General features: G+C 59.2%; 1 protein-coding gene across 1 annotated transcript; it reads right to left on the minus strand.

Moving 5' to 3' along the window:
- Positions 1-5,607: 5,607 nt before the first annotated feature.
- On the minus strand, positions 5,608-20,675 carry SFRP1 (secreted frizzled related protein 1). Its single transcript, XM_065856783.2, has 3 exons — positions 20,040-20,675; positions 15,438-15,515; positions 5,608-8,123 (listed from the first exon to the last, which is right to left on the minus strand). Exons 1-3 carry the CDS (start codon positions 20,572-20,574, stop codon positions 7,801-7,803), a joined length of 936 nt encoding a protein of 311 aa, XP_065712855.1. The 5' UTR covers positions 20,575-20,675; the 3' UTR covers positions 5,608-7,800.
- Between the last annotated feature and the right edge of the window lie 799 nt (positions 20,676-21,474).

Consider the following 21,474-nt stretch of genomic DNA (forward strand, 5'->3'; position numbering starts at 1 on the left):
AGGAGAGGGATTCCCACCAGCAGCAGCTCCCGGCAGAGGAAAGAGCTTTCTGCGGTTGGGAGGCGCAGCCGACCCGGCGCGGCAGACCCGGCGCGGCCCCGCACCGCGGTGGCCCCGGCTGTGCTGTGCCACGAGGATGCACCAGCCGCGCTGGGGACACGGCTCAGGTGTCACCGGCAGCGAGGGACCCAGGCTCACGGCCTCCCCCGCTCTGTTTCACCGGATTCTGCACCAGCAGCTTTTCCATTTCTTCTGCCCCCACTTTTCTTTTCTCTAGAAATAAAACCGTAATAATTTAGAAAATGTCTCCTCCCCCTTGGAGCCAGAGATCTGACCGACAGCCGGGTTTGCACCAACCCCTGCATCTGCCAGGCCCTATGGAGCACCCGGACCTCTCAGACGTCCTACCAAGGCTGGAGCACATAAAAGGGAATTTAGTCAAAGAAACAAATGTTTCCTTGGAACCCCTGAGCCCAGACAGAACAAAGTTCCTTGCGGGTTTTAGGCCTGGCAGGATTCCTCCCTGCATTTCAGATTTTTGAATCATAATATCCCGTTGCTTTGGTACGTCAGTGGATTTCCAGCGTCTGCCAGAGCCACGAGCATTCATGAAAAGGCCCCGTTTCTCCTCTAGCTTTGCAGAAACTGCTGCCTTTCCAAACGCAGCAGCCCGTCCCCTCGCACGGAGCCCTTGGGTTCGGCCCTTCATTGTCTCTGCAAGCTGGGACGCGCTCTCGAGCTGCTGGAAACCCCGGGCCCCTTCCAGCCCCTTCTCCTGGCTCCTCTCCGGTACCTGCGCTCAGAGCTGGCGCCCTTGTCCGGAGCCGCAGCGAGGGTAACCAGCCCGGGACGGCGCGGGCTCTGCGCCACCAGGCAGCGGCGCCGGGCTCCCCAAAACTCGCTTTCTGACCCTCGGATGCGTTGGGGATCATCCCAGGGCTGCTGCTGGCACAGAGCCGGGCAGCTTGGCAGATACAGCTCTACAGAAAAGGAGAGGGGAAAAACTGGTGGTAAAACATCCCCTCCAGCCCTCTTGTTGAATTAAACCACATGTATATTTTTAAAATACAGCGGAAAGGAACAACTCTCCAGCACATGTTCAAAAGCAGAGTCTTATTTCAGAGATTTCAAAAAATTAGTGGCTGAATGCTGAAACAATATAGCCCTCAGACGAGGGCATTTGGAAGTCATTAACGAGCCTGAACTCATGCATTCAAAATAAAAAGTTAGTACCTCATGCTGGTAACAACTGTCAGCTACTAAAAACCTGAGGGGGGAAGAAATCAAACTCAATCCTGCATAATCTAACGCTCCGGGCCAGCAGGAGCCCACTAGCCAGCCCACTAGCCCATGGGTACATTGCCTCCCAACGTCGCGCTCATCCCCGCGGGACAGACGGACACCGTGGTCCCGCTGCCATGGCCAGAGCAGGATGCCGTGTGCACCCCTCCAGGCCGGGGCTCGGCCGCTTCTGGGCTGGGAGTTGCACAAAAATGAGCTGCCCCGCGTCTCCTGTCTGAGAACTTAAAGAGAAGTAGATGTTTTGCATTTTCTTCAGTAAAAAGAAACGTTGGTAACATAACCAACATCTGGGAGTTCAAAATGAAACAGACCGCTCCTCCTCCACGAGGGTCCGGTCCAGCCCCCCCTGAGCCCGGCAGCGGCACACGCGGCCGGACCCCCGAGCGCCCCGGGATGGGGCTGAGCAGCTGCTGTCCCCACCCAGGACCAGAGCTCCCCGCCATGCGTTCTCCCCCCGCCCTGGTGGGGATTTGGCTGTTTCAGCAGCACCCAGAAATTCACGGCATTGCAGAAATTAGCCCAGGATTTTCCACTCTTCTCGTGCCGTTGTTTTGTCCCCCGCCTGCCTGAATCTGACGCTGCTCCCTGGTTTTCCTGGGCGAGCGGCAGCGCGTGCGCTCACACGCGTGTGCGCTGGTCACACCGCCAGCTGGAGAGCCCAAAGGTTCCCTGCAGGGCGTCACCCTTCAGGCACAAGAGCTGCCCCAGCAGAGGCGCTCAGCCCCGCGTTCGGAGCTCCGCACCAGCCAGGACACCGGCTGCAGGATGGGCCCCAGCACCTCCCTGGCAGCGCCTCCCCCATACACAGCAAAGACCCCCCCACTGCTGCAGCCAGACGCACCCTGACCCCTCCCCAGAGAGGATCTGCCAAGCAGAAGAGCATTTGGTGGGGAGCCGGAGCCGGTGCTGCCAGGAGAGAGCCAGAAAGCTCTTGGAGCCAGGGGTGTCCAGCCCCGTTAATCTGCTGAGGCTGGAGCACGAAGAGCTTTCTTAGCCAAAAGGCATTGGATGCAATTCCGACTCCGCTCGGGAGCATTCCTGAGCACAGATCATCATTATTATTATTTTCTTGTTTCTTTAATGATGTTGAACATGCTCCGAGACCCCTAATCACAAAGGAGATTACAGCAGGCTCCCGGAGGGCTGATGAATGGCTGAGGAAGGCCAAGCAGAGCTGCACCGACAGCACACGCTGCCAGGAGCGGCTTTCGAGGGAGGACGGGAGCTGGGGGGCAGCCGGTCCCCCCGGGCAGGGGCTCCCTCTGCACCTCGGGGCGGCGGAAGGAGCGGGGTCTCCGCGGGCACCCTGTGCTGTGACCGCAGACCTGTCCCAGCCGCTCGAGTGCCCCGAGTCCCTTCCCCGTGCACAGGAAAACCGTTTCCCAAGAGATTCTGCCCGGCAGCGAGGGCGCAGCCTCGGACCCTTCCTGCAGGAGACCCCCTGCTCCACACGGGGCGTTCTCCCTTGATAGCAATCTCATGGTTTATCCCTTAATTTTGTAAAACAAAAGAAGACGAATGTTTCAAATGAAGCATATTCCTTTGTACGACACAAGGAATTAGGAATTGATAAAGATTTCCTATTATCTTACAAAATCTACCACGTCAATCCTTCAGCGAGGCCGTGCCCATAATTGCAAGCAGATGTCTTTCTCTGCTGACATGTTCAATAGAAGCAGAAAGACCCGCTGCTATCTCCCATCAACAATTTGCACTAAAGCAGAGAACAGATTTTCACAGAGCGGGACCCGCTGGAGGAGGAGGGAGATTAAGTTCCCGCAGACCAGGCGTCTGAGCATTACAGCAACACAAGGCAGCTCGGGGAAACAATGAGCCCCAAACAGTCCCTAATCCCAAAGTAACCAAAAGCTTTTGTGAAGGAAGATGAATTTGCTGAAACCAATACTGCCAGGGCCCAAGGGCCGCTCGGGGACCCAGGCAGACCCGCGAAGGCGAGGTGACCCAGAGCACCGGCCCCCACGTGCACCGCGGGCGCAGCGTTGGCCCCCAGGTGTCCGAACCAGAGCGAACGGGGGGCGCAGCCGCGCGAGCCCCAGGGCGGCGGAGGCTCCGTCCTGCCCCGCAGAGCCCGGGAATTATCAATAGAAGTGGAAGTGACAGGGTGTTTAGCAAACATTAAACCCAGGAAGCTTAAAAAGGTCTTCCAGGATTATTAAATAAACATTCGGGGTGAGCGAGAGGAAAGAACATGGAATGGTGAAGAAAGTGTAAACACTCCAGAGCAGGCTGTTAGGGGCTACGCTAACGCAGCTGGGCAGCACAGCATTTCATAGTTGTACTATCACCCGTATTTGTGCCAGGCAAGCACTGATTCAAGCGGAGGGACTTTTATAACCATTTAGCCTGATATTAACATCCTATTATGACCATTTAACACAGCACCCCAGCTCGCCCCACAGAGCCATCGCTCCCCACCAGCGCCATCAAACCTGAGCTGTGCGATAGCCGGGGACACCGCCTGGGCTGGGTGCAATCACCCACCCTGCAAGGTTTAAAGGCACCACATTTGCATTTGCCTAAAGGGATTGCAGCTCATTATCTGTGGGGTTTAGTTCTGAGCATCGAGACTGTGCGTGGGCTCGCTAGCCTGCCAAAACAAATATCCTGATCTCTTCACTTCTTTCCAAGTAACAGCAGAGATACTCTCCACCATCCTTCTGGGGCTATAATTTATTTATACACCACACTGCACCTCCTGGTAAATTAACCTCTCAGCCACATTAATAACTCAAGAGTTTGGAGAAAGTCAGACGGAGGCGCTGAGCTGCAAAAGCAGAGGTTTCTAGCGGCACAGCCTCCCCCACGCTGAACTACGCGAAAGAAAGAGCAGAACAGCCCTGGTGGCTGCACCAAGGTACCCTGGTTTGCACAGGACGAGGGATGTGCGGCTGACCAGCCCGGACCAGCCACCCCAGCCCAGCAGGGACCCCAGGAGCCCGCCCGCCCCGCTCCTCCCAGCCCGCGTGGCTCAGCGGGTGCTGCTGCATGGAGCGCGGAGCAGCGCCTGCACACCCACGGCTCGGGGTTTGCTCAGGGGTGGGACCCTCACACCCACGGATCCCTGATGGATCTTTTTTCCACAGAGGTGTCTGAAAGGAAAAGAACCATTTCTCCCCTGCTTCCTGCTCTGTTCATCATCTCGGGACATCACAAGCTCCCTGTTCACACTCTGCACATCTCTCCTGGTCTGTGCTTTGCGTGGCCACACACAGAACGCCTCCCCTTGCTTTGCAGGGGTTTATCTCCATATTAGAGCATGAGCCTCCTCCCTGGCTGTGAGGTTGATCCTGGGGGCTGTCAGGTCCCCATCGGGACCACGGGAAGGCAGCGGGCATTCTGCAGCACCAGGCCAGAACAAAGAAACTTCAAGAATCGCCAGCTCCGTGTTCCAGGCGGATGTTACTAGAGGCCAGTGAAGGGACTGAGTTTGTAAACCTCCAGTAAACACACTGACTGGCTTCCTGCACCTCTCCAAACCCACCTGCTGCTCCTTTGGTTGGTGACTGCAGGGGACCCAGCAGCAGGAAAGCACAAGGCAAAGCACCAGCCTTCACCCCAACATCGGGAGCACCCCAAATGAGACCCCAAACAGCAACCCAAGGTACTGACCTTATTGTTTCTCATGGTGATAATGCTGCTACAGCCACCGTCTCCAGCTGAAAATGCCCCCAAAAGGGACTGTGCTGCTTCTCCCCAGCTATAAAACCTCCCATGTGCAGGTGCAATGCGTTCACACCACCCCATTCCTCACCTGATGGCTGGGTAAAATAATTACCTTGATCAAAACAACCTGTGAGCTGAGGTGGGCAGTTTCCTGGGAAGCCTGCCTGCTCTTGTAAGCAGCACAGCCACAGCACATTATATCATAGCATTTATAACCACAGCCACAGCACGTTATATCATAGCATTTATAACCACAGCCACAGCACGTTATATCATTTATAACCACAGCGTGTTGTATCATCTATAACCACAGCCACAGCGCCTTTCTGAGAGGCAGCAGGAGGGCAATTCCTGCAGACAAACTGCCACCAGGGCTTCACCGCTTCCCCTTCACCGCATCGAATGAGCCTCGGCTAGCTGGCGTACAGCAGGGATATTGAGTGAGGAGCAACTGCGTAGATAAAACACCCTCATCTAGCAGTGGTAATGTGGCAGTAGATTTTCTGTCTCCGACGCTGTGCACCTCGAGACGCTGCCTGCCCGTGCGCGGGGGCCGCGGAGGTCAGCACCACGTGGAACGAGCAACGTGATCGACATGGAAAGGGCGATCATAAAAACAACTTTTAAAGAAAAGAAGACATTTTATTGAAGGGTTTCTTGTTCCAATCATAGAAGAGAGAAAACAGAAGCCGTAACGTGTTTATATCAACCACAAGTTTAGAACAAAGTAAAACAATCAAGTACAGATTTCTTCACCAAAATACACTGTGAGAAAAGCAAGCGGTGCTCTGCTCGCGTGGATCCCGCGCCGGCCGGGGCCCCTCGCTCCGCCCGCGTCCTCACCAGGCTCCATCACCACTGTGCTTCAGGTATTTGCCCCTCAAGACGCAGTTTGCAAACAGCTTCGGCTGTTCTCCTCGTGTGTCTGAGGTGAATGAGCTGAGCAAAGCGCTTAAACCAGAGCAGAGCTCAGCCAAGCACCAGCAGCACCCCCGTGTTCGTGATGCCCGTCCCCGCGGACGGGAGGTGCTGGAGAGCAGGGCTGCTCCCCATGGACCCGCGTCCTCGTGCCCGCCGGCCCGTCTCCCCCGCTGCTGTTCTATCAAAAGCCTCCGCGCGCCCAGAGCGGCCGGGGAGCGGAGCCACGGCCGCTCAGCCGGGCCCAGCCTGGCCAGGGAAGGGTAAACCCAGTCTGCAGGCGCACGGCGACGTCTGAAACACCGCGCGCGCAGCTCCGGGCGTTTCAGGGACAAACACGGGGGCCACAGGGTGTCTGAAGTAACTGGTAGAGACTCTGGGCCATGTCCGGCTTGTGGCGGGGCCGGGTCCGCCAGCCCGTCCACCGTTTCGCCTCATCAGTCCGTGATGTGAAAGCCCTTGGTTTACTTATTTAATTCACTGATAAAGCACATGACCTACAATGATTAATTTTGCATCAAAGAAACAACACTACTACAAATGGTGGTCTAAGACAACCTAGTGGGACTTCCTACAGAGTTCACATCCTAAATCCATCTCTCTGTTAGCTGTGAAACATCGTTCATCAGTGCGCTTGGCTTCTTCATGGAATTCTTCCACCATCGAGTCTGCGGCTCTGTCCCCACACGGGGAATTAACAGCACTCCCATGCTGAAGAATAATTAATTTACCAGCCTTAAGTGGGGTTGGTTTAAACCTCAAAAGTGAGCATTTGTTATTTCACTTAACTGCAACACAATGGGATTATCTCAGATCGCAAGATGTTCATTCTCTCACAGTAATCATGATTGATGAGAACACTGAATGGAAGCAGGATAGTATAATTAATGTGGAGCAATGTGGGTCTATGGAAAAGAGAACTTGTCCAATTAGCGGAATAATGAATTTCAGCTTGGTCGATAAATGTAATCATTTGGATGCAATATTCTTTGTCTTTCATAAACTATTTGACCTCACACTAACATGACATTTTGATTAAAGAAAAAACGCCAGAACGCTACAAAGCCAAGTTGTCACACATCAAAGAGACAGAACCTGGAAAGCGAGAGGTCTGCAGTGACTGCAAAGGGGGAAAGGTGGAGACGATGCTTTCCCACGGGGCTCCACGGGGACCAGTTCTCGGCCTCCTCCAACGCGGTGTTTGCCGGCAGCCTGTGGACACTACGACAACACCACTGGTGACGTCGAGACGCGAGCAGCAGGGCAGGGCCAGGGACGCAGCGCAGTGCGCCCGGGAACGCTCCCCGTCCAGCCCCTCGCGGCATCACAAGGACCCAGGGTTAAGGCTTAAACTAAGCAGTTCGGACTACAATGGGATTTGTTTTACACTGAGGGCAATTAGCTAGTGGGAAGTTTTATCAGAGGTTGTAACGCGTTCTCCACTACTCGTTTATTAAATCTATCGTGAGGATGGGGTGCTTTTCTAGCTGGCTGGTTCTGGTTCCAGCAGGAATTAATTCAGGACGATCCTGCAGCCATGAAGACGGGAGTACCGTGGTCACAAGGGTCCTCTCTGCAATCGCGTGATCTCTTGGCGTATCTTCACAGCCCTCCGCTTGCCCTCTTTACCTGACATCTGCTATCAAAGGAACGTACGCACCCACACGGCGACAGGTCTCTGGATGCCGGGTGTGAACGGGTGTGAGCTCGGCGGCCGCCAGGCGCTGTGGGTCGCGCTCGCTCGCCCGGGCGACCGGGGAAATGCCGGCAGTGGGGGCGGGGGTCGGGGGGGAGCTCCGAGGGCGGGAGGAGGGGGCTCGGCCCGGCGCCCCGCGGAGGAGCGCGGCCCCCCCGCCGCGCCAGGTCCAGGCGGCGGCTCCCCCGCCACCCACCGCATCACTTGAAGACGGACGGAAACGTCGGGCAGTCGGGAGACTTCATCTTCTTCATGAACTTCTTGAACTCCTTGTTCTTCTTGTCCCACTTGTAGATGGCCGTCAGCAGGTACTGGGTCTTCACCTGGCGGCCCATGATGAGGAAGTGGTGGCCCAGGTTGTCCAGCTGATGGCAGGGACAGTCGGCCCCGTTCTTCAGGAACAGCACCAGCTTCTTCAGGTTCTTCTTCCGGATGGGGCCCAGCTTCAGCGCCTTCCTCTTCCTCGGGATGATCATCTTGTCCCCATTCTCCTTCTTCACTTCCTTTATGGTCATCTTAAGAGCTGAAAAACAAAGGGAATCAGAACGACTCCTGAGCAGCCTGGGCTGGCACAAAGCCTTGGCCAAGCCGGGCTGGGGCAGGGCGGCAGCAGTGCAGACGACAGCGACCCGCTCCGCTCCCGCATCCCCCACTCCCGCATCCCCAGCTCCGCTCCCGCATCCCCCGCTCCGCTCCCGCATCCCCAGCTCCGCTCCCGCATCCCTCGCTCCCACCTCCCCCCGCTCCGCTCCCGCATCCCCAGCTCCGCTCCCGCATCCCCCGCTCCCCTCCCGCAACCCCAGCTCCGCTCGCGCATCCCCCGCTCCCACCTCCCCCCGCTCTGCTCCTGCATACCCCACTCCCACCTCCCCCAGCTCCGCTCCCGCATCCCCCGCTCCCACATCCCCCAGCTCTGCTCCCGCATCCCCCACTCCCACATCCCCCAGCTCCGCTCCCGCGTCCCCTCACACCCCTTGACAGCGTCACCCCAGCCACAACTTTGCCCAGTGACAGTGACATAAAAACCCCCATGCCCAAAGCGGAGCCACCACTGTGGCCAGGAGAGCACCCCAGTGAAACACCGACGCCTCTGCTTCTCGTCCCACAGCAGAGACGGGTGCTTTTCATTTTACTTCGTATTTGCTCAGCTGGGGACGCGCTCTGTGCTAGCAAAACGTTAGCTGAGCAAACAAGGTGATTTCCCTGCTCTACACACAGAGAGACTCTTGAACGGGCCGGTTAGAAGGTCAGCTTGGCTTCTCAGGCATTTGTTTGCAGCCACCGCGGCCCCAGGTGCCGGTGGAACAGGTTTCCAGGCACTGGCCGTCTGTCTCCGTGTTCCTGCAGTGAACCCCGCGGCAAAGCCCCGCGGAGCAGCCACGCGCCAGCTCCCTCCCCGGGAAGGGGGGTGAGCCCCACACAACTTCCATGGAAAATATGCTCCTCTCTGGGTTCAGCATTTTCCAGAATTAATCGCAACCCAAATAAAATTAATGTTCCTTTGCCACGACCATGAAGAGGAATTTAGTATACATGGGAAAAATGATGAAAATGTGTTGTACATTAAAGTATCGCTTCTGTGCCATTTGGCTCTGCATCATTTTTGGGGAAAAGCACATATGGCCAAAAATTACTAACATATTTCCATCATTTGGGAGTTTACTTCAGAGCTGCAGATAAATAGTGCTCGGATAGGTGATTAATTGTCTGCTGTCCCTCTCGTTTGGCTCTGGGGGCCCGCGCAGCAGTCGGCATGGAGACCCCGGTGCTGGCCGCGAGATGGGACCCGCAGCACCACTCCCAAAGTCCTGCTCTGCCGGGACCCGCGGCACCGCTCCTGAAGTCCTGCTCTGCCGGGACCCGCGGCACCGCTCCCAAAGTCCTGCTCTGCCGGGACCCGCAGCACCGCTCCCGAAGTCCTGCTCTGCCGGGACCCGCGGCACCGCTCCCGAAGTCCTGTTCTGCCGGGACCCGCGGCACCGCTCCCAAAGCCCTGTTCTGCCGGGACCCGCAGCACCGCTCCCAAAGCCCTGTTCTGCCGGGACCCGCGGCACCGCTCCCAAAGCCCTGTTCTGCCGGGACCCGCGGCACCGCTCCCAAAGCCCTGTTCTGCCGGGACCCGCGGCACCGCTCCCGAAGTCCTGCTCTGCCGGGACCCGTGGCACCGCTCCCGAAGTCCTGCTCTGCCGGGACCCGCAGCACTGCTCACACGCTGCTCTGCGGGCAGCAGCTCCGCTCCCCGCTCTGGACGCGAGCGGCAGCAGGACAGCGCGACGCAGTCCCCAGAGAGCCCCTGCGCTACCCTCGCGCTCCCACCCACAACAGGGGAACAGCATTTACCCGCCTCTGTGCCAAAAGCGCCCGCTGCGCTTGCCAAAAGCCCTGTTGTGTTGTACCGTTACTGCGCAAGACAGCAATCCAGGACCGGAAACCTGAGCGAAATTTTCATTCCATCTGTTTTCCCAAACTCAGGATGTTTAAGGAGCTAAAGAGACACAAGCTTTAAGGAGCTAAAGACACTGAACCAGATCAATTTGCAACAAATCTGGGAAACGGAGCTCGGTGGCACTGACTAGGCAGCGGCAGCAACCCTCAGCATGAGCCTCAATTTCTTTATCCGTTCCGACTGTGAACACTCGCGCTAAGCACGGTGGTTGCCAGCTCAGGAGGAACGGTGTAACACCAGTAATAAGAGACTTCTTCAAAATGTCTTGTTTGCAAATTGCTTTACTGTGATCGCTGTAAGTTTAGATCCTTGTTGCTAGAGGAAGAAAACCATCTGGCAGCTGGTGGAGGCGCCGTGTGCTCCAGGTATGGCAGCCTAGGGCAGACACAGCGGGTCGGGGGCCGTGCAGCAGCTGCTCCCCCACGAACCGCAAACCCAGACACGCGCTAAATACTCACGCAAACCCCGCTCATGCAAAGCAGTGCAGACACGACACGAGGGGACACCGCGAAGGACCAGCGGGGTGGCTGACCAGGGGCACGAGCAGTTTGTGCAGGACTCTGCTCTTCCAGCAGCGATGCTGCGTGGCCGCAGTGGCCGCAGTGGTGTCCTGGCCACAAGCCCGTCCTCCCCCGGCTCTCACAATACACACACGATCCAGCACCACCTCTTTATCAAACTCCTTCACTAAACTGCAATCACGTCCCCTCACCTAACACACAAAACCTCCCGCTCTTGCCCAGGCTCCTGTCAGTTGAAGCATCCACCATGTTCTCAAAGATGCTGTCAAACGCGCTCGCACAGAAGAGCCCTCGCACCCGCAGACAGATGGAGCCTTGGGGGCTGCAGGGAGACCACAAACCTTCCTGTGAACGGCAGCGCCCGCGGGACCAGGACCCAACACCCGGCCACACCACAAGGGAGGCGATGGCAGAGGAGCCGCGTCCTCTGCTGCCCCAGCAGCTGCTCCCCAGCTGCAGCCAGGACCACACAGCAAACCAGGAAGCCCCTTCCAGCCAGGCATTGTCTCACTCTGCTTGCGACATCGCCAGCACCGCCAAGACGCAGCACTGGATCCGGCACAGCACGGTGCCACGACTGCACCCCCTTGGCGCCAGGGTGGGAGGTGAGCAGCATCCCCAGGGACGCCGCACACCGCTCTGGGACGCCCTGCACACAGGGATGGGGACAGGGATGACCACGAGGATGGTTCTCCCCTCTGCTGCCCCGGGCTGTGCCCTGGTGATGCTCAGGGCAGAGGGGACTCCTGCACGGCACAGGGAGAGGTTTTGCTCTCGTGGCACACGTGTCCCGAACACCCTCCCCGTGAGCGCCGCTGGCCCGGCGGCTTGCGGGCGAGTCGCGGCACGAGTCCTCCCGCACAAGCCAGCGTCCAGCCGCCTACTTCAAAGGCTCTTCCCAGAAACGAGAGAAGTGAAAGCATTAGTCAGGCTAGAAGGGAAAAAACAAAACACAACAAAGGCAGATTTCAGGATTTAATTTGGGACTCAGCAGCTCTCAGCCACGTTGTGTTTGCAGCAGCAGAAATCCTCCCCAGGCACTAAACCCACACTTGCCCTTGCTCGGCCCCAGCACCCAGGAGCTGACGTCTGCCCAGGCCAAGCCGCTCGCTGGCCCTTTGCCGGAGCCAAGAGAGCCGGCACCGGCACCGGCACCGAGCCCTCGCCAGCCCTGCCCACGGCCGCGGGGGAGCTGCCAGCGCCAGAATCGGACGTGGCTGCACCGTCCTTGAAGAGACGCCTGCAGAGCAGCTGCCGGCCGGTGCCCGCAGGCACCAGGAGCCTTCCCGCAGCATCCTCGCTCCCGACGCCGCGCCCCAGCCCGGGGTGGCGCTCCCCCTCAGACCAAGCCAGGAATTCGGCCCCGACTACAAATGGCTTGTATCAGATGGTAGCACAACTCTGCTATCTCTAATGCAGAGAGAGCAGGGAGTGCTGGAGATATAAAAATGTCTTTTTTCATTTCTACTAATATGAAACAGGGTATATGAAAGTGTTTGCTCACTCCGAGTGAAATGACTCTTGGCAGCAGCAGCTCCAAGAGCAGCAAAGGCCCCACAGAGCTGGTTGGGGTCCAGCCTGACAAAGCACAACTCACGTTTCATCACTTGAAACAATTCTTACAGCTCCAGCTTTCCAGTCCCACTCCCAGCGCAAGGCAAGAGGAAACCCAGTGTCCTGGGCAAACCGGGAGCAGGGGCCCCACTCCAGCACCTCCGGGGCAGGGAAGGGAACGTGAGAGAGGGGAAAGCTCTGCTGTTCCTTCAGCCTCATTGCTCCTTTCTAAAGAAATCACTCAGAAGGAGGAAACCTGCCAGAAGACACATTAGGGCTGTAACCGGAGAAGGCTGCAGGCAAGGAACTGTCAGTCACGGGAAAAAATAAACACTGTGTATTGATTGTACTGCAGTCTCCAGTGCAGCGAGAGCCCGTCCAGCAGGATCCCCTCAGACCCAGAGAAAGGGCAGAAACAATAAATAAAGTCACCAAGAGAAACAGAGAGAGGAATGAACCGCGGGGCCAGCCCAGCCTGCGCGAGGAGCAAGAGACAAGCCAAAGAGCAAGAGACAGGGCGAGGAATAAGAAACAAGACCTGGCTGCAGCCCAGCGAGTGGGGAGGGGGCCGCGGGGGCAGAGGGGAGCAAACCCACGCTCACATCACCTGCAGCACTGCCCGGCACACCAGAGCTGCACCGAGACCTGCACGGCGATCGGCAGACGCACGTTGCTCCGGGGCCGTGGCACAGCCGCCTCCTGCCTGGGCACGGCCGCGGGGGCAGAGCGCCCCTGAGGTCCTGCCTGCAACGAAACCGCGGTGCCGTCACTGCGGGAGCAGGCGCTGCACCCACCGGCAGCCGCCCGCGCAGCGCACGCTGCTTTAAACATTTACGGTAGGTGTCTGGCTCTGACGAGGACCTGCAACCTGTCAGCTGCCAGTGTTTACCTTGGTGAACACGGATGAGAAATCTCAGTCTGAAGGGCTGGGGATTTATTTTAGTGCCAGATAAACAGCTCTCCTTGAGAAATCACCCCACGACAGTAACCCCCCAAGACTAAACAAAGATCTGAGGGCCACGTGCTGCGCTTTGAGAGAACTTCCTGAAGCCGCTGCCTCCACGGGGGCTCCTGTGCGTGAGGGACACCCGCGGGAGCACAGGCAGGACCGGCACCGCACCTCCTCCCCAGCCGGGCACAGCCGGGCACAGCTGCAGGCAGCGCTACCTGCGCCCACGACCCTCCTGATGGGGAGGGAAAACAGTGACAGAAGGAACAAAACACCAAATGCAGCTGCATGAAACACGCACCACGGAAAAGCCACCCCTGCGAGCTTCCCACCGCGGCCGGGTCTGGGGACGGGGAGGAACAGGGCAACAAAAGTAAAGCCAAGACACGACCAGCTCTCCATCGCAAAGACAGAGGGACGGTCTCACACGCAGCAGACACCAGCTGTGTCCTGCTCAGCTGCCTCTGGACCTCCCCACGGCGGGGAGGCGATTGTTTTCAAATGAAAAACCTCTTTCTGAGACAGAAAAAGAAAGCAGGAGAGGGAAGGTGGTGAAAAGGGAGCGACTGCAGCAACAGCAAGAGCTCTGACATGTTTAAAAAATAAAGTTACATGTTGGAGTTGTGCTGGTCCACAGAGCAAAGAATGATCCCAAATTCCTTGCAACGCTCAGAAAAACCATCAGCCTCTGCTTTGGCAGAGAAAACAAACCACTCTACAAGAAGCTGGAGAAACCCGGTGGCCCGGGTGCCCCAATGCAGCTGCGATGCCCCACATCACGACCGCAGCGATCTCTGCTGCCCGTGGTGCACGGTAACACCAGACCTGGCCGCTCGCCACAGCCCTGCCTGCCAGCCGCCTGCCAAGACACATTTCCATCCTCTGGACGCTGTCACCACAAAATTTCCCAATAACCAACTCACTTTGTGGGCAAGTCAGTGTCTCAAGCCGCTCCACCAAGGCTGTGAATGCTTCTGGTTTGGCCTCTGTTCCCCATTGTGTAACTGTCCCAGAGCACGGGGAGGACGTTCAGCAGCAGAGGCTGATGACAAGCCTGCGGTCAGACTCTATTTTCCTTCCCAGCGCCTGCCCACCGGCGGGACACCACCTCGGCTCGCTCCTTGCCCACCTCCGAGGTGACAGGTACCGCAGCGACCCACGGGCAGCAGAGCCACCGCCACCCGGCCAGCCCCTCCACAGGGCAGCTGTCCCCAGCCCAGAGCCCGGGGCCGGGCGGCGCCTGTGTCACTGCGCACGGGAACGCAGCCCCTGCCCAGACCAGCCCACTGCCCCCAGCATTCCTGGGACACGGGTGTTCCTGCTGGTGCTCTCCCCTATCAGAGCAGTCTGCGCTGGACTCAGGACTCTCGGCATACCAGATCTGCAGGAGAACTGGGAACTCATTTCCAGCAGAAAGGGCCGCACGCCGGCACGCAGAGCAGGTTTGGGTTTGCACAGCGCTCTCCGGCACAGGGCACATTCAAGTGCTAATCCCCGAGGAATGCACACCTTGTTCAATATGCCTTTAATAACCTTCTGGGAAAGTTACATACACCAGCAAGGATGTCAAAACAAGTTAATTCTGGGTTTGATCTGAGAAAGCTAATATTTTTCCCTGCGATACTTCTTTTTAAAATGAAGTTCTGTTTACCTATGACTGTCTGACTCACTCAGCCATAACATATTTAGGACACAGCTTTCAAGTAGCTCTGCATTTTTCAGGCTCACTGCTTGGCCCTCGCTAGACAAGGACCGGCTTCGGATTTTTACACCTGGATTTTATAAGAGCAGCACAACTTTGCTAAAAAGAAACCCAGTGGTACAAGCGATCCGGGTAAGGGGGAAGCCGCTTTGCTCCTTCATGACTGCAAGCGGAATAAGGGTCCATCCCATGCATCACTCACGCAGGCACACAAGAGCGTGGGAATGCCAGGGTTAAGTTACAAACCCGCCGAGCTCACCCAAGACCATGCTCCGCCACTTCTCATCCCCAGACTCCAGCCCAACACCATCTGGTTCCCTGCTCGCAGCTGGTGACCCCATGCAGGGCGGGAGGGGCGCTCAGCGCCGCCGCAGCCGGGGCGCCGCGGGAGCACAGGCTCTGCTGCCAGGGCCCCCTGCCCCAGGTGTGCTCGGCTGCGGGAGCCGGACACATCCCTGATGCGTCCAGTCCTGCCCGTCCCGCAGCCGACACTGACATCTAGAGGCATCTTGCCTCGGGCAAGGACCGCAGCTGCCGCCGGCGACGCGGAGACTCCGGCCACGCCGCTGGCCGCACGGCTCAGAGCAGGCAGGGAAACACAGCGGTTACGCACTGCCCTGTGTCCCCCTGGGAAGCTCCCTCGTGCCCCCAGCTCCCCTCCTTACCAAACTCGCTGGCACACAGGTGCTCCACGATGGCCTCCGACTTCATCTCGTTGTCACACGGGGGACACACAGTTGTCCCTGGCGAGAGAAGAGAAGAGGTGGTGAGGAACCAGCTCAAGAAGCGCCGCAGTGCCAGGCTGTCCGAGTGCTGCCCTCGAGGGGGACACGCGCTCGGGCACCCTGCCACAGGGCTCCAGTCCCACGGGACAGCAGCTGCCGGGGTCAGAACCCTCCGCCGCTCACGGGACACGGGCAGCCCCTGCCAGCGGCCCCGGGCACGGGCAGCTGCCAGGAGCGGGAGGACGGCGCTGGCAGGCAGAGGGGTTTTCGGGGCCAGGCGCTTGGCTGGGCAGCACTCGCCACAGGGTACGGCCCACAGCCGCTGACCTTCCCTCCCGCGCGTGCCAGGGCGGGCAGTAGGAGGACGGTGCCCCGGGACGGCCCCTCCGAGGGTCTGTCCCGCAGCCAGGCAGGGCTGGGCACCAGCACGGCTCAGCACAGGTTCCCCGCAATGCTGGGGACCGCCCGCAGCCCACGGCGAGCCCCCCGCCTCCTGCCCTGCCCCAGAGCAGCACTCCGTGGTGACCGACCCACGCGGCTCCCACGTGCGCCAGGCCCTCCAGAACCATCCAAGCAAGGACATCTTTTCCGGTTTTGGCCCAGCTAAACCCCGCCGAAGCAGCTCACAGCTCCAGGAGAGCAGAGCCACCCTGCCTGGCAGCCACGCAGCCAGCACCCTGCTCCAGGGAAGCGCCAGCCCGGGCCGCTGCGCCAGGATCCGTCCCGGGAGGAAAGCTCACTTCATCCAGAGAATAAAAATCTGTTTCCAGGTTCCTGTCTCCAGCCAGAGCAGAGACCACACAGCAGCACAGACGCAGATTTGTGCTACTGGCAGATGAATTTATTGAGCTGGGAGATGCTGCTTCTGTTCCTGGTCCAGCAGGACGGAGGGCTCTTTCCCACACAAGGGAGTTATTCTCGGGGACGGCGCTGCCGCACAACATCTGCCGGCCCCTGCACGAAGACGCGGCGCTCGCCCCTTCCAGCCCACAGCAAGGCTGGCAAAACCCACCGCATTGCTGGGCAGAACAGAGAGGTCTCCCAGCAAGAGGGGTACGGAGCCAGAACGGCTCCGAGGGCGGCACGACGTGACCCACGCCGACCGCGGAGCCCAGTCTCCTCAGGCACAGATGCCCCACAGGATCCAGGCGAGACACATGTTTTCTGTGGCTTGTTCTTTCCCTCTCACCTCCCCAAATCTGTTCTGTGCCAAATGCTAATTCCTGGGATCATGCACCACGTCTTTATTAATTGCACATGCAGAGCAACTGGTCTTCCAATCGCCTTGACATGCAAGTCCCAAGGCCACCTCCGCAGCACCAGCCGCCAGCTTCTCCGTCCCCCTCCTGGCACCTCTGTACCCGTGAGAGCCGCCGTCACCTGGGCAACCGCCTCTTCCAAAACCCTAATGGGCAACTGCCACTTTTACCATCTTAACTCAGAGCGACGCAGGCAGAAGCCAGCCTTCGGGGACACGATGACATTCCCAACACTATTTTTAAAATCAGCAGTCAAAATATTTCCATCCAAGCCGTACACTTAACGAGCTCATGACGAGCAAGAAGCGATGCTGGCGGGAGGGTGACAGCCCCAGCGGTGCCAGGAAGGAGCCAAGGCCCAGGAGCCAAGCCCCAGGAGCCAAGCCCCAGGAGCACCCCAGGGCCTGGCAAGGGGCAGCAGCCCCCTCCAGGGCAGGAGCACCCCCAGCCCTGCCTCCGCAGCCGTCCCAGCACAGATGTGCCTGCACAGCTGCACAGGGACACCGTCCCACGCTGAGGGGAAGGGAAACGTCCCTCACAACGGGACACCCCTTCACGCCAAGGTCGGGAACGCGACGGCCAGGGCCCCGACCATCCCCGCACAGATCTGTGCCCCAGGAAAGCCGCTGACAGCCCTGCTCCGAGCACAACCTCTGCCTGCTTCCAGCTCGCTCTTCCCTGCTGACCGTCTCCTAATGCCTGGCTTTAGAGGCGGCTTACTCCAGGGGCAGGAGAAGGAATGTGTAATGCTATATTAATCTGCAACTCCCCTGATGCATCCTGTGGGCCTGCAGGCTTTACCGCCTCGTGCTTAAGGAGAAAGGAATTCAGCAGGTCAGCTCTTTGAGAGGCAGAAACAAATTCCAATTTTGAGGTGTTAACGGGGAAAAACACTGAAAGGGCTCATTCTTATTAGTGCCCAGAGAAAAGGGGGGACACTGCTGGGTCCTGACCCTCTGTATCAACAGGAAACGCACCCCGGTGCCCGGGACCGAAGGGGCTCCGGGGGCCAGTGCTCACAGAGAAAGCACTCAAGGGTCTCCGGTGGCAGGGCCCTGGGCGAGGGAAGGACCCGTCGGGCACAGGGAGCAGGGCTGGGCCGCGGTGGCACACGGACACACCGCCACCGGCACGGGGCGGCAGCACCAGCGCGCACCGCGCCAGGCGCCTCGCCGGGCCCCGCTGCCGCAGACCAGCGCTAAACCAGAGCTGGCACAGCTGGGGGCAGCAGGGCCGGCCCAGCACATCGCTGGGGGCTCAGCCTTCGCCCCTCGACGCGTTTTCACAAGACCGCCCACCCCCCAGAGAAGGGCCGGACGCCGCTGGAGCTGCTGGTGCTCACTGCAGCACGTGCAACGGCTTCTCCCAAAACACTTCCAAGCAGCCAGGGCATGTGAAGAGAGCTGCTTATACTTTTCCACTGAATGCTGAAGAGAGTTCACATTTGCAGAGTTTTTAGAGACTTACTTTCTGTAAACATCCTCACAAACAAATCGCTCATTCAAAGTGCTTGGGACATATTGTGAAGCCACTTAGCAGACAGTGGTTTATCCGAGTGCCTGCAATACTTCCTTGCAATATTCACCCAGCTCTGATTTACAGTTCACTCCAAGAACAAGTTAATACACCCTAAAACTTGTGCAGAATGAGGTCTCTGCATGCCAGACAGGACCAGCAACAGATCCACAAAGGATTCAAACCTGAGCTGATGTAATTCATTGTAATAATGTGACTTTAGCAATGCCTGTGAACAACAGCATGATGCCCAAATACTGTGCTGATGGGCACTTCAGCAGCAAAAAAGAAGGCGGTAACGTCCCACCCCAATCCTGCTGTCAGACAGGTCTGAAAGGTGATCAGAAAGTTAGTTGTTAAACTACGCAAAGGAAAACTTAGCAGACAGTGCTCACCTAGAAGACTGTTTGTAAGCCTTGGGTCACTAATGTCTCTAGAATGATTGACCTGCAACAGGTCAAACTCCGGTTCAGACCTGGAAAGAGCAGCTCTACAGCGAGCAGCTCAGACCAGCCCCAGGAGCATGCTTGGCTGCAAGTCCCCGGGGAATAAAAGCGACCTTTGTACCCGCAATGCAGGACACGACTGCGGTCTTGACCAAGGGTCTAGGTTCACCCAGGACAGACGATTTTTGAGCCTTCCTGGAAAACAAAGAGCTTCCTCCAGCAATCGCATCAGTAAGTGCAAGCCCTGGCAAGTAACGCGTGGCTGTGGGATGCAGAGCGGTCCTGAAGGGCTCCTGAAGTACCAGTCCTGCTGGGACGGGTGGTACAACGCTGCACAGTGCCGGGCAGGCTGAGCAAAGGCTCACAGCCGAGGACATTGTAAAGCCTTTGTCTGTAAAGGCACCCGCAGCAAAGCGGCCGCTGCAAAGGCGACCTTCCCTCCAGATGCCACAGCAATTGCTCAGCACGGTTCCCCCAGCCCCGAGCTCCTGCACCATCCCCTCATGGAATCGGGAGTGCCCATCCCTGCCTGCGGAGCTCCGGACGCAGTGAAGCGCCGCACTCTTTTACAGCCCTCTGCCTCCCCTCCGCAAACGCCCCTCCCGCCGGCCTTGCAAAGTGTTCTGATGCAGAATATTTATTTTAAAAGTTTTCATCAACAAGCCAGACTCACTGCAACTCACACAAGCAAGCCAGTCTGGCACCAAACAGACCTGTCGAACATAATGAGAAACAAGAACCACATCAGCTTTTCCCCGTTATTAAGTATCTGTCCCCGTCACCAGCACACGGTCCCACCCGAGGCGGCGGGGATGGAGGGATGGATTTCCACGGCACTTGCAGCCGCCAGCTGCCCAGCACCTCACTGCAGGATTCAGGGAAGTGAGTTTCCCCGCCAGGATTGCTGTCACTATGTGCTCCCATCAGGCAGCACTTTTTGCCATGTGTCCTATTGCTGCCAAAAATGGCCCCACAGGAGTGGGGCTCAGCAGAGAAACGGCTGCTGGGGTGGTGGAGCACCTGTGGGATGTGGGGTCAAAGCCTGGCCCGCAGGGACCGGAGCAGCCAGGTGCCCCAGCTCGCTGTCCCCGGCTCAGCTCCAGGATGGAGCTGGCAGGGCATCCTGCCCGCTGCGGGACGGCAGCACTTACGGAGCACTCAGAGGCTGCAAGAGAACTGCTGCTGAGAAGCAGAGTTCAGCTGAGCCTCCTCCTGCCCCAAGACCCCTGTCAGCCCCACGCTGCCCCTCCTGGGCTAACATCTGCCCCATCAGCTCAGCCAAAAGCACCAGAAGCAGGGCTGCAGCGCTGGTCACACTTTACCTTTGGGCCTGGAGACCTCGGTGGCATTGGGAGCTGTCATGGCAATGCAGACATCGTCCTGGGGAAACTGGTCACACTTGAGCATCTCAGGCCAGAAGAAGCCAAAGAACTGCATGACGGGCTCGCAGGAGTCGCGTACGGCCTCGCAGAGCCAGCGGCATGGGTAGACCGGCCGGTCCAGGCACACGGGGGCGAAGAGGGAGCAGAGGAAAACCTGGGTGCCCATGTGGCAGTTCTTGTTGAGCAGCGGCACCCAGCTGCTGGCCTGGTGCTTCACCTCGGCCATGGTCTCGTGGTCCAGCAGGTTGGGCAGCACCATCTTGTCGTAGCCCACGCTGTGGCAGAGCCGCAGGTCGGCAGGGATCGCCACGCACTGGTGGGGCTTGGCATAGAAGCGCCCGCCCGGGTAGGGGCCCAGGTCGGACTGGTAGCTGACGTAGTCGTACTCGCTGGCCCCGCCGCACGCCAGCAGCCCGGCGGCCAGCGACACCAGCGCCCGCAGCGCGGCCCCGCGGGGCCCCCGCATGCTGCCCATCGCCGCGCCCGCCGACGGCGGCCCCGCCGGGCGCACGCTGCCGGCGGCCCCACCGACGGCCCCCTACGCTGCGCCCTGCCCGGGGCCCCCCAGTCCTGCCCGGGGCCCCGACCCCCTGGCAGCCCGCCCCGTGGGACGCCGAGCCCGCTCCCGCTGCCGCCGCCCCCGCCGCCGCTCCCGCCGCCGCCCCGACCGCGCTCTGGCCCCGCCGCGCCGCGCCGCGGGTTTGTGAGCCCCCGGCAGCCAATCAGCGCGGCGCCGCCCGCCGCGCGCTCGCCCGCCGGTGTCAATCAGCGGCCCCGGGAGCCAATCACGGCCCGGCGCGCCCCGCCCCGCCCGCCCCGCCGGGCCCCGACGGCGCCGCGTCCCCGAGCCCAGCCGGGAGCTGCGAGTCCCGGGCGCGTCCCGGTGCGGGCACCCGCGCCCGGTGAGGCCCCGCAGGCTGCGGCACAGCGCGCGGCGCGGCCCCGACGGCCCCGCACAGCCACCTGCAGCGCCCGACCCGACGGGGTGCAGGAGCGGGGCCGTGGGCGAGCTGCGGGGCTACGGAGGCACCGGGAGAGCACCCCAGAGCCCCGCACGGCTGCTTCCCCCGTGGGCGGCGGGGCCGTGCCAGGGAGCCTGCTGCCGCTTGGCACCACGAGCGCCAGAGCCAGGGCAGCTCGGGGAGGCCCAGGCGCTCCTGAGCAGCTTTTCCAAGGCTGCAGATGTTTCTGAGAACCTGGACTGGACCACGCAGACCTCATTTCCCTGTGGACAAATTCCAGCAAAAACTATGGTATTTGCAAAAAAAAAAAAAAGGAGAGAGAAAGAGCTGGTCTGTTTCTTAAAGAGGTATCGCGCCTGGGAAACCTGGCTGCGGTCCTGCCAGGGGAGCAGAAACTGCGCAACAGCAGCGTC

Source organism: Patagioenas fasciata, chromosome 26 (genome assembly GCF_037038585.1).
Source record: "Patagioenas fasciata isolate bPatFas1 chromosome 26, bPatFas1.hap1, whole genome shotgun sequence".
Taxonomy (NCBI): domain Eukaryota; kingdom Metazoa; phylum Chordata; class Aves; order Columbiformes; family Columbidae; genus Patagioenas; species Patagioenas fasciata.

What these genes read in the sequence shown, in the direction of transcription:
- SFRP1 (XM_065856783.2), bottom strand. Translation starts at nt 20,574, where the DNA reads ATGGGCAGCATGCGGGGGCCCCGCGGGGCCGCGCTGCGGGCGCTGGTG. An exon ending in CGAGGTCTCCAGGCCCAAAG is followed by an intron (nt 15,516 to 20,039) that starts GTAAAGTGTGAC and finishes TTCTCTCGCCAG; the next exon opens with GGACAACTGTGTGTCCCCCG. An exon ending in CCTGTGTGCCAGCGAGTTTG is followed by an intron (nt 8,124 to 15,437) that starts GTAAGGAGGGGA and finishes TTTGTTTTTCAG; the next exon opens with CTCTTAAGATGACCATAAAG.